The sequence below is a fragment of the Sus scrofa genome, chromosome 8 (assembly GCF_000003025.6).
Source record: "Sus scrofa isolate TJ Tabasco breed Duroc chromosome 8, Sscrofa11.1, whole genome shotgun sequence".
Taxonomy (NCBI): Eukaryota; Metazoa; Chordata; class Mammalia; order Artiodactyla; family Suidae; genus Sus; species Sus scrofa.
Genome location: NC_010450.4, coordinates 62,554,057 through 62,567,933, shown reverse-complemented (window position 1 = coordinate 62,567,933; position 13,877 = coordinate 62,554,057). Strand labels below are relative to the sequence as shown.

At 30.2% G+C, this 13,877-nt stretch overlaps 1 protein-coding gene across 2 annotated transcripts in view; it reads left to right on the top strand.

Moving 5' to 3' along the window:
* Positions 1–13,877, top strand: part of TECRL (trans-2,3-enoyl-CoA reductase like) — a 103,633-nt gene that overhangs the window by 78,151 nt on the left and 11,605 nt on the right. For both annotated transcript variants that reach the window (XM_021101381.1, XM_021101380.1), the window contains 4 exons: positions 1,546–1,651; positions 2,957–3,029; positions 9,012–9,055; positions 12,580–12,637. In XM_021101381.1, the coding sequence (XP_020957040.1) occupies positions 1,546–1,651; positions 2,957–3,029; positions 9,012–9,055; positions 12,580–12,637 (281 nt within the window). The remainder of the gene's footprint in view (positions 1–1,545; positions 1,652–2,956; positions 3,030–9,011; positions 9,056–12,579; positions 12,638–13,877) is intronic.

Sequence of the window (13,877 nt, the reverse complement as noted above, 5' to 3'; positions counted from 1 at the left end):
AATTAATTTAGCACTGAAAAGAAAACGAGTTAATGTTTGAAGCCAACCATAATTAAACAGAAAAAATATTTTGTAATAAAAACAAACTTGATAATGAGTTACCAATAATGTGCAAAGTGGTATACATCCAAATATTAAGACACAGGTAGCTGTTATTCTGATCTCTATGAGCTCATGGTATAATAAAATTAAATAAGTAAACTACTTCAATCACAGCTTAAACTAAAATTTCCCATTCAACGTTCTGCTACATTTCTGGGCATAAGGTAATTTTTCTAGCTTCTTACAAAATGGGAAACATTATTACTCTGGTGCTTATATAAATACTTCTACAAAAGAAGAAACAAGTGAGGAGAGATATCAATTCCCTTATCAATCATTTGAACCCATAAGGCAACCTCCTATTTTAGGACCTTTGCTTCTGCTTGTCTTACCATCTAAAAAGCTCTGTCACCAAATATCTACACTTTGTTCTCTCTCTAAGAATTTGCTTACTGTTCATAGATATACACATTCACACATAGGACCTGTCTCTCCTATAATAGGTATATGATTATATTTTTATAGATTAATAATAAATTCCCTGATGTTTAGCCAGGTTGGTTTGTTTTGTTTGTTTTCCCTAAACTCACTATTATTAATGCCAGAAATCATTAATTCTTTGTGGTTAATATAAACTCAGTGTAGACTCAATGTTTCTTTTTATGTACTGCAAATGGCATGTTGATTTTTATGCTCAACCTTTTTTAGTTTGAGTATGCAATCTTTGATTCATATTGATTTTCTTGATTAGTAATGATAGCTTTTGAAATCTTACAGCCTAATTTATAATAAAATAAGTGCATATTTTAATGGAAATGTATTTTAAGTATAAATAAGAAGATATACTACTGTAAACCACATTTGACATTTACTTTTAAAATTAAACATATATAAATAACAAGAAGAGGTGATAAGTTAGAATAACAGCAACAAAAACAAGCACAAAAAGAGACATACAATGCATTGCAATATGTTAGGAAAACCAACATCAAACAAACTAAACAAAACAAAAGCTACATTGACTCCATAGGAAATGAAACTTTCCAATCTATGGTACTTGTTAAAGGGCAACCAGACAATGACAAAGTTATTTTGCATATTATTAAATGTCAAATGCATTGTAAGTAGGTTTTGGATACTTTAAAAAGTTGTAAATTTTCTGCTTCGATACTGAGGCATTTTGATATGAGCACATTTACAATTATTTATATATATTTCTTGCACAGATGTGAACATACAGTCTATGGTATTATAAAATAACTTGTGTTTCATCAGAAGCAAATGTATAGAAAATGTTGTAACAGTCCTTTTATTATTAAATAAATTTAGAACATTTCTAGAATAAAGATATTGAAATATTTTGTTTCAACAATATTTCCTGATACATACAATGCTGTAGTAAATGAAAACAATACAAAAATTTAAAAAGTGAAACATCTTATGCATAGCGTAAGTCAGATTTCTGGAAAGAAATTTAATGTTTATATCTTATTTTCTTTCTAGCTTGGCCTGCTTCTGCCATTGTATACATTATCTCCGATATCTTTTGGAAACATTATTTGTTCACAAGGTTTCTGCAGGTCATACACCCTTGAAAAATTTGATAAAGGTGGGAGCTGATATGTTTTATAATTTTTATTATAGGGAAGTTTTATGTATTAGATCATCTGTAAAATCATTTAATATGTCTCAAGTATAGATTTGTCTACTTGGTTTTATCAGCATATCTTAAACATTCTGCTCTTGAAATATCATTTCTTGAGTGATCTAGGTCATTCGAGCTGACTTTAACCAGTAACATTACATGCAAGATATGCCATGACCTTATGTTTCAAACTGCGTACTTTTAGTTGCCTTTAATCTTGGAAATACTTTTAGCACTGAATTCAGAGTAAGTGCCACTTGAAGAGGAAGACCTCATAAATAAACCCTCTCATAATTATACATTTGTGTGATTAAAGTGATAATGTTACACCCTATATTTATGACTGTCATCAGTGTAATGACTGTCTTTTGCTCTTCCAAAAAATGATCAATACAAGTGTTACTAAGCATCAAACATTATTTATCTTGATAAACAACTCTGAAGAAAATGGGAAATTTTCTGGAACATCGAAATGGAAATATACATTAGATAATATGGTATAATTCAAGTTAAAATTTATTTTATTTTCCAATTTAAAATTTAGTTTCCAAAAGAATTATATCCTAACTAAAATCATCCTGGGTTTTGGGCAAATATCTGTTTTCTAAAAGTCTCAATGAGGCAGATATTCTATTGCTATCATTGTACTGACAGAGTAAACTCAAGAACTCTTAGAAATGTTAAAAAATTATTTAGACTTGCTAAATAATTTTAAAATTTATCATGTTAGTACAATATCAGCAATATAGCCAAGCACATCTAAAAACAGTCCATTTCCCTTTGTAATCAGTCAAGAAACATTATTACTAATGATTAGATAATTCATTCTTTTATTCATTTACTGTTGGATAATGGCTATTGGTAAATCTTATGTAATAGATTATTATTTTTATTATTTCACTTATGTTTATTACTTGATAGACAAAAACTGTTCTTGAAAAATCTTCTTAAACACATTGTTACATTTCTCTATATCCTAAATACTCATATCCTCATTTATATTAATAAGGGTTGAGCAAAAAATGTGTTTTTCTCAATGATATCAAGTAGGTGCTTTTAAAGTACTATTTTACTGGGTGAAGAAGTACTCCATTTTTTTATCTTAGAAAATTTATAAATTTTTTCTTTTATAAAAATGCTGCAGTATGGCATGTACATTATAGTTTGGCTTCAAATGATGTGTGGTGATATATATATATATATGTATACACACACACACATATATACACATATATATATTCTCTAACTTTGATCTTGTTTTATTTGTAGAGTTGTGCCTTTTATTGGGGATTCACTTCTTGGATTGCCTACTACATTAATCACCCACGGTATACACCACCATGTATGTAGAATTTCTTCTTAACTAACCCCATACTAAAACTGTCAACTTCAAAACTCTGTTCTAAACTATATAGAAATGAGGAACATATGGTACACATAAAGGAATTAGCAACTAATGAAAATGTGTCAATTGTAAATTGCTTTCATGTACATTACATTTTTATGTAGGCCTAAAAGACCAAAGTTTACTAATGTATTTTGATTTATTTTCTCTCCAGAGAAATTCTAGCTTAAAACGTGTTGAATATAAACCCCCAAATAAACGATAAAAAAATGAAAGAGTAAAGATGAAATATAAACAGTTTATATCCTCACATAATCATGTGAAATCAACTATCAGGATTTTTTAATAAAGAATTACTCTTTTAAATGTAACTCAAAAAGAAGGAAGAAAGGCATTTTTTTCATGGGACCTATTATTTCCTAGTTACAAGTTTATTAAATATGTTGGCCCTTGACTCAGATGAAGCAATTCAGGGAAATGCACACTATACCAATACTAAATCTTCAGTTCCTAATCTTGGGGGGTAAGTACTGGCCCCAATCAGAGAATTCCATTTCTTTTAACTTCTGTGGAGTTTTCTCTCTTCAGCTTTTACTGAAGCCTCAAGGTACACACAGCAGAGCCCTAATGTTATGTGTTTAGGTTTTATATATAATTGACAGCTATTTTTTGTGGTCTATTTCTAGTTTGTAAGTTTGAAATAAATGGCTGTGACATATTCAAGTTTTATTTTAAATTTTATAAAATAATGTAAACTTTAAAGATATTAGTAATCTATTTGCTTGAAGTACAGACATAGAGAATTACATTATTCAAGGTCATAACCAAGATAAGCAAATCTAGTTCAGCAATCACAGTATATGATTGCAATGTTCAGAATTTTAACTCTTCTAAATACTAACAAATTAACTATGAATATTGAAGGAGAAAATTCCTTGATCTCACAAAACTCATTTTTCAAAGTATTTTATCATAAGATGTACTTGCTAACTTTAGAATATTAACAGAAAAAATATTTAATAGATATTTTAGATCCATGACATGTTTAAGAAGAGGAACCTCTGAAAAATGCCGCATTCATATATCTGATACAAAATAATATAAGTTGACTGTGTTAATATGCAAAAAATATTTATAACATACATTATTTGTCAAGAACTATAAAAAAGCTAGTTCTTTTGTAATTAGAAACAATATAATTGTGTAAGAGTTAATATTCCCCAATATATGTTAAGAAAATAAAGGCCTCAAATATTAATTTGACTGTGTTCAAGACTCTTAAATGCATATGATATAAGCAGGAATCAAATTCCATGAAAATGTGTAGAAGAGTAAAATACCAATTCCAACTTAAGTGAATATCATGCATAGAAATTCCATGTTTTGCATTACTCTGATATGCATGGATTTCAGTTTTTATGGTTTAGCTAAATAATACCAGCCCTCAGCACCATACATCAAATTTCTGTTACCATATGCTAATTGTAGTTTCATAAAGTATAAACTTTGCAGGTAGCTTTTCAGTCCACATATCACTCTGTAAATAACAGATGCACATCATAGTCAGTGACATTTGACGACCATTAGTAACTGCACATCTGTTATTCAGTTCCCTCACAACCAACAAATAACTGGAACAGACCCTGTAGTTTAGACACAGAAATCTGTAATCTGAGCAAAAGCCTAGCCAACCCCCAGTCAGCCAGACAGATATATTCTAGATAGACATCTTTATGGAGAAAAAGGAAAAGTGACATCAACTTGACTTTGACTTATGGTCTAGGCAGGAGAAGCTTCTGTTTCTTAAATTGCTAATGGTTTTGGTCAGCCTTGGCTGGTATAACAAAATACCACAGACTGAATGGCTTAAACAAGAGTAATTTCTCAGAGTTCCCATCGTGGTGCACTGGTTAACGAATCTGACTAGGAACAATGAGGTTGCAGGTTCAATCTCTGGCCTTGCTCAGTGGGTTAAGGATCTGGTGTTGCCATGAGCTATGGTGTAGGTTGCAGACGTAGCTCAGATCTGGCATTGCTGTGTCTGTGGCATAGGCTGGTGGCTATAATCCAATTAGACTCCTAGCCTGGGAACCTCCATGTGCCACAGGAGCAGCCCTAGAAAAAGCAAAAAAAAAAAAAAAAAGAGAGAGAAGAAAAAAAAAAAAGAGAGAGAGAGAGAAAAAAAAAGAGTAATTTCTCTCTCACAGTTGTGGAGGCTGGTAAGTCCACCATCAAGTTTCTGCCAGATTGAGTCTCCCGGTGCAGACTCTCTTCCTGACTTGCTGGTAGCTCCCACTTCACTGTGTACCCACATGGTGGAGAGAGTGGGGAACAAGCTCTCTGGGATCTCTTTTCACAAGGACACTAAATCCCATCCCAAGGACCCTATCCTCATGACCTCATCTAAACTTAATTACACCCAAAGCTCCATCTCAAAATACTACAATATTGAAGGTGATGGCTTCAACAACTAAATGTTAGGGGGCACCAATCCATTTATAGCAATAATGGTAGGGGCCTAGGATTATTAGCCCACACTTGAGGCAAAAATAAATGGGATCAATAGATCTAATTTGTCATATGATTACAACATTTATTAGATTTAATTTTTTCCTTAGATTTTCACTTTTCTTTTCCACAGTGATGCAATGCAAAGGTCTTTCCTTGCATTCATTATCTTTGCCTAGGATTTTTAAAGGTTGATTTCTCTCCTTTTATAATTTATTGATCATAACCTATAGACTAAACATTTTATGGATTATATATTGGATCATAAAAATTCAATGATGTCCATCCAAAGTAGAAATAGTACAAAATACACTATCTTTAGATGAGATGAAATAAACCTGAAAACAGATAAGTAAAAAATTTTTAAACAAAATTTTTAAAACTAAATGCTTAAAAACCTACTCCTAAATAACTATTGAATCTATAAGTGAAAATATTAACATTACAGAAAAGACTATGACAAAATGACAAAAAAGGAAAATGGCACATATTAAAACTTTTTTGGCAAAGTAGTTATAATCTTATTGGGTAATCTTATTTAAGGGGAGTGAAACAAACATACTAATTAAACGTTAGAAATTCCCTTATATTAAAACATTGTACTCAAATTGTGTGCTGTACTAAATTCAGGTTCTTGGAGTTATAGAATAATTGAGCCAGTTTTTACCTTGTTCCCCTTGAAATATTCTTTAAAACCTGAATGCTTAGGATACAATCTTCCTTTATCTTACCCTCAGAATTAGAATAAGAAAAAAGAACAGTGGTTACATTTTATGTGTCTAATTCCTTTCGTATTTCTCTGTGCTATCACTTGGTATATACTCTTCAATTTACATGCTTAAAACTTTAGTTCAGGATATTTTTAATTATACATGGTTATTAATTTTGTGTTCTTTTTATGCTGTCATAACTTACACCACTGTTCTTTGCCCTTTATGTCAACTGATTTTTTTCTGCCTGTTTCTGTATTCTTAGTACTAAGTTTCACAGTTTTTATAGCTCTATTCTCAACAGACTTTGCTGCATAAAGTAAATAGCATCTGCACTTTAAACACATAAACTAACTTAAATGAAAAACAAGTTATTGATATGTATTTCCAACACACATACTACTAGGGAAGTCATTTTTCATACTTCTTGAGCAATATTTAAAATAAATAAGAAAAATATATTATCATAATTGAACTGCCCAATGGCAGGAATATTTCATTAACCGCAAACCAGAATGCATATGTTCAGAAAACTTAATACATAAATGTTTCAGTATCAAAAACAGTCAAGGAAAAATGAGCTACTTTTTTGTCTGTTTAAATGTGAAATACCCAAATTACCAAAATACTATAAAAAGTTTTAACAGTTGCTATTTCTTCTAGAAATATTGTATATTATTTATAACTTTGGTTTTTTGAAATAAATATAAAAACATTTAAAATTATAATCATGACCCACTATATTTTTATCACATTAACTAAAAATGAAAACAAGTCATCTCTTCACAGCCCTGATACACAAAATGTTCTGAACTCCTTTTTTCTCTGTATTATTTTCTATTCATCTCTTTAGATAAAAGTGCAGTTATATACTCAAAGTCCTCCCTGATCACAATAAATCCTTCTTTTGAGCTCTTATATTAAATATGTCATAGAGCCTTCCTAGTAACAGTTATTAAAGTTGCAAACTTCCATTGGTTAGCATGTGATGAATATTTGTTTCCTTGTCAGAAACTAATTTCTATTAACATAGGGTTGCATTTGGCTTTGTTTATAATTAATTTCACAAACACATAGTCTGCCTTATAAATTTCTAAAAACCAGTGTTGACTTAGTAAAGTTTAGTCTAGTAGTAGGTACAAATTCAAAAAATTATTGTATATAGGGATGAATATCACCTAAATACTATGATTTAGCTAGAGAAGAATCTTTCAATACATGGCAAAATGTGTATAAGGGAATACATGATCACAAAATTATTCTATCAAATATTATTTAAAAATTTCCTAACATATATGTATGTTTTCAAAGGGAAAAATCTGAATATTAACTGATTTTCCATGGATGATGGGACTTTAAATGCATTTTATTTCCTTTAACACTCTTATCTCTTTGCCAAATTTCTCCATCAATATATTTTATTTTATAATTATGGATATGCACTTTATAAAAACAAAACTTCTAATACATGTATATGCCTTATGTATGTAATTTATACATATATTCATACATAAATATTTATAACTTTTAACTAAATAATACTTTTAAGTTTCTCGCCCATGAAAACAGAACTTCAGTGGAACATTAATACAGAAAGATGTTTGAAGCACTGTTTTCTATTATACATAAAATCAAGGTGACCTTAAACATGTAGCAAATGGATAATATTTAATGTTTTAAGAGCTAGCCACATTGTATACTATGATGCAGTTTCTATCAGAGCTTTGGCAAGAATGTTTAATAATATTGGAAAAGACTTTAAATATATTCTTATGTAAAAATTCCAATATTCATTTTTAAAAGTCTAATTTTTTTTCATGTGTTAAAGTTTGTAAGTCTGTTTCTATTCTGCAAATAAGTTCATTTGCATCCTTTTTTTTTAGATTACACATATAAGTGATGTCATAGGATGTTTGTCTTTCACTATCTAACCTCACTTAATATGACAATCTCTAGGTCCATCCATGCTGGTGCAATTGGGATTTGATTCTTTTTATGTCTGAGTAATAGTCCACTACAATATTCAAAATGCAGTATTAAATTAATTTTTATTTGTAGGTGTGCTTTTATAAATAAATAAATACAATTTGCATGTACACATACATAAAACTAGAAGAAATGCAACTGTGAATAAGATAACGAGCTTATAAGATAATTATTTTTTCATTATTTTTGTTTATTCCAACTTCCAACATAAACAAGGTGAATTTACACCCCTGTTTCAAACTTGATTTTGTCCATTACTCATTATATGATTTGGCAAGTTTTATCTCTTTACTATAAGGTGAGAACAACAATACTTGCTCCATATATTAGTTTCTATGATGCAAAAAGATAAAACTATTGCCTGTTGCAAAACCTGATGCAAAAATTAAAAATTACTATTTTTGGCATTTTTCTTTTTATTGTTGAACATTCAAAAAGAAGAGATATTTTTGAGCATATTACATACTAGGTCAGATGAACCTGCTTTTAAGGCGACAAAAAGATAAAGTCTGCTTACAAAAAGTTTAATAATACAAATTAAAAAGAGATTCATTTGTAGTCTAAATATTATTAGAATACTGGAAGAAAAGTACACGTGGAAGGGACTCGTCATCTTTTTAGATTACAAAAGTATCATGCCAAAAAGTCAATCATATATCCACATAGTATGTCTGATTAGAGTGTTGTGGTATTCAATAACCCTTGCATGAATTATGTCTATATTATGCCATTTCAAAAAATGAGTGTTCACATAACATCTTTTTCTGCTTTCTAGCATTTGGAAACAAGCAAATTACGGTATCTGCTATCAATTTTCTGGTATGTATAATATTGCTATTCATGCTCTAGTTGTGGCATTATTAAGAATTCAAGCAGATTGTATTTGAGGATTTGTCATGTAGAAAATATGACCTATTTTTACATCATATATATAAAATGATATTAAATGAAATAAATCAAATGACTTCCCATAATCACATCATTAGCTCTCTAAATCTTTTAATCAAAATGTTCTTCTCATCTATAAAAGATGATTTTAATTATTTAAAATAAAGTAACTTTTGAAGAAAATTAAAAAGTCAGTAATTTTTCCTATTATCTGAACATTTACCAAATTATGAACATCTAAGAACTAAAAGTTTTACAAGTCTACATAATGGTCATTCAACAAACACTTTGGCGTAATTATTCAGTAATTCTGGATGAAAAAAAAAGTCTACTTTTGTGAATGAAACAGGGCTCTCTGTTAATTGTTCTCAGTCCAGTTCTTTATACCATTCTATTTAATTACATACAAGCATTGTCTGAATCTGATACAAACATGAGTAATAACAAATTCTTTATTACTTCTAAAATAGATTAATTATGTTATTATATATATATTTACCTCTATACACATAGAATTCCATGTTTTTTTGTTTGTTTGTTTTGTTTGTTTGTTTTGTTTTTTGTTTTGTTTTTGTTTTTTTATGGCCACACCTGCAGCATATGGAAGTTTCCAGACTACAAGTTGAATCAGAGCTGTACCTGGCAGCCATATGCCACAGCCACAGTAAGGCTGGATTCAAGCCAAGTCTGCAGCCTACACCACAACACATGGCAACTCTGGATGTTTAACCCAATGAGCAAGGCGAGGGATCAAACTTGCGTTCTCATGGATACTAGTTATGTTCCTAACCTGCTGAGCCACAATATGAACTCCCTACATGCTTTCATTGTTATTCATGTTTTCCTTCATTCCTACCCTTGATATATTAACTCCCACAATTCCTGTCCTTGATATGTTGATAAAGTCCCACGGTTCATGTACAGATACTAATTTTTTGTGAAATTTGAACAATTATATCCTGCCATTTCATTCAAGGCCAATCTATACACCACACTTTGTAAAAAGATCTCATATGAATCTGTGTGTGTGTGAGTATGCACACACGCATATTCATATATATACAGATATTACATATATAACTAATGAATACATATATGCATACATATATATTAACCTAATAATAGCCACTACTGTGTTGGCAGTGAGAGGAGAAGTTTACGCTTTTATCTTCTAGCACCTAGTGTTGTACGTAGTAGGACCTCACCATTTGCTTGAATGAATGAATGACACAAATCAGTTTATTTAGAATTTTTAAGCTAACATGTTGTAAATATATCAAATTTCCATGTGTGGATATTTTTTATAGGCAGCAATCCTGTAATTTATTTATTTTGATATATTTATTGCACACCTGTGTTATACCAAGTCTGATGTTCTCTGTATAGTAACTCTGTCCTTTTTATTAAGCTACTAGTGCCTACTCCTCATACAAGTCTTTATTAGTCAATGCTATTTTACACACTACCTATTGGAGAACATTTATCAAATAATAATAAGAAATAGGCAAATAAAAATTTTTATCACGGTTGCTGGCTTGTAGGGGCCAAGATGTCAAATTACACGAATACTAATTAATAGTAGCATAGATTTTATATCCTGTACAGACATAGTAGGTAAATGTAGTAACCTTAATTCCACATTTCAAGATATAGAAGTTCCACTGTGACCCTGTTAAAATTGTAAATTGTGATGACAAACTAAAAGGGCTTGCTAATATAATTCTCCCAGACTGTAAATGAGACTGAGTAATCAAAACAGTGTGGGGCTGGCACAAAAATAGACATATAGATCCATGGAACAGAATAGAGAGCCCAGAAATAAACCCAAACAACTACAGTCAATTAATCTTTGACAAAGGAGGCAAGAATATACAATGGAGAAAAGACAGTCTTTTCAGCAAGTAGTATTAGGAGAGCCAGAGAGCTGTGTGTAAATGAAGTTAAAACACCCCCTCAGACCATACACAAAAACAAACTCAAATGGCTTCAAGATTTAACTATAAAACATGAATTCATGAAACTCCTAGAAGAGAACATAGGGAAAATATTCTCTGACATAAATCACAGCAATGTTTCCTTAGGTTAGTCTCTAAAGGCAAGAGAAACATAAGCAAAAATAAACAAATGGGAGCTAATCAAATTCATAAGCTTCTGCACAGCCAAAGAAACCATAAAAAATGAAAAAAAAAAAAAAACCCACCGAATGAGAGAAAATCTTTGCAGATGATGTTACTGACAAGGGCTTAATTTCCAAAATATACAAACAGTTCATGCAGATCAATAAAAACAAAACAAACAAAATCAACTCAACTAAAAATGGACAGAAGACTTGAATAGACATTTCTAGAAAAAAAGACACATGGACGCCCAATGAGCACATGAAGAGATGTTCAACTTCACTATTTATTAGAGAAATGCAAATCAAAACTAGAATTTGGGGTTTATAGATGCAAACTATTGCCTTTGGAATAGACAAGCAATGAGAACCTGCTGTATAGCACTGGGAACTGTATCTAATCACTTATGATGGAACATAATAATGTGAGAAAAAAGAATATATACATGTATGTGTGACTGGGTCACCTTGCTGTACAGTAGAAAATTGAGAACACTGTAAATCAGCTGTAATGGAAAAAAATAAAAATCATTATTAAAAAAAAAAAAAAAACTGCAATGAGGTACCACCTCACACCAGTCAGAATGGCCATCATTAACAAACCTACAAATAACAAATGCTGGAGACAGTGTGGCGCAAAGGGAATACTACTGCTCTCTTGATGGGAATGTAAACTGGTGCATCCAGCAATTTTTTGCTAATAGAATGTTATGCTTGCAAAATTTTTTATTCTTCATTTATTGATCTATAAATCTTCTAAACAGGAACATCTAGTGGAATATACATGATCAAGGGGTGAGGTGTCCAACAAGCAACAAGTGACTTTATGGGGCAGTGCTACTAAAATAGGTTTTCTAAATTGACTGAAGCCAGCTGGGAACCACACTACTATCCCTGCAGTAGAAGGGTCACTACTGTGTTAGTAAACTTGGATATTTAAATCTATGCCAAATCTATCTTCAGTCATGTTTCTTCATGCTGTGAAATTTTACTTATTACATCAATACAAAGCAGATAATCAACAAGACATGATTAACAAGGCAGTTTGAACATAGTTGTCAAAAGGGGTCAATGATATCTTCAAAACCTCTATCTCAATGTGACTCATTCCTATGATTCTATATATATGTCCATAAAAGCTTCTGTCACTGTTATAATACAGAATTTCTTCTTACAATTAGAGAAACATATTTTTAGATCTTTAGAATTAATATATTACATGGATATCTGTACATGTATATATGTATATGTATACGTGTGTGTGTGTATATGTATATATATATATACTTTTTAAGGAAGTCCAAGAATATCACGCTAAGAGGTTTGAACTATTTTGCAGATTTGTGAAGCTGGAAATCATTTCATCAATGTAATGTTGGCTCATCCCAATCACACAGGTCAGTAACTTTATCTTTTATCTTCTCTAGAATGAATTATGTTAATTATTATTTTTTAAACCAATGGTTGGAAAAATTTAAGATTATTATTCCCCAATTCTTGCCTTTTTGTGTCTCAGTTTTCAAAATATTTGAGCTAAATTATATTTCCTAATAACGGCTTCTCTAAAATGAAGTGAGCATTCATAGAGAAGCCCTCTCTCTCCCTCTTTCATAAATATATGAAAAAACAGATTATTAGTAAGTAAAGAAATATGAAATTCATTGTTGAATATCCAAATTTCTCATCTCTACTTTCTAGCTTAACTTTCTACTTTTATTAGGGTATAGTTGATTTGCAACGTTTCTTCAATTTCTGTTTTACAGCAAAGTGACCCAATAACTTTTGCACAATAACTGTTACAATCCCAAAATATTTCAAATGACTACTTAAATTTTTTCTAATAAAAGTGAATTTTCTTTGATAAATTCAATGGTGTGACAGTAGCAATGCCTGAGATAATATTTTGAATTTAGTAGTTAGCAAAAAGAAGTTGAAAATGTTAGTGTCTATATAATTAAAGATATTTTTGGAAAATCAGTGCTCTCATTCGGGGTCAATAATAGGTATGGATTCAGAATGGCTCATTGTATACTGTATATAATTTAACTGTAATTTCAAATAGCAATGGTCAACTTTGGACTTCATGCTTTATGAATATAGTTGTAAATATAAAAGTGTTTTTGTCTCTTCAAGTTTTTTTTTTTAATATCCGTTCAAATTTCTTAACATTTTCTTTTCTCACATATTTCTAGCATGCTGGGGAAACACATGAAATACTTTACAGAATATTTTTCATATAATAAAATAACTAAAATTAAAAGGAAATTTATTATATTAGAATATTTGTGAACTGAAATATAATAATGATACATAGTATTTTTTATTATACTACATAACATGCTGATAACTACTTAACTTTTTGAGTTGATGGCCATAAATTATACATATGGATATCTAAAACATCTATAATATCATTTAAAAATATCTGTACTTTATCTTGCTAAAAAATTAACAAATAATACAAACACTGCTGTGATTTGTTGTTTGCATTTGTATTGAAGTAAACCCTATATTTTATTAAGAAGTTGAATGCCATTCATTTTTATATGATCCAAATTTATAGATCTACTGAATTCTCTTTGGGACTATATGAAGTTCAAATAAAAACTCCTGATAGTCTTGATCTTTTTCAAGCAT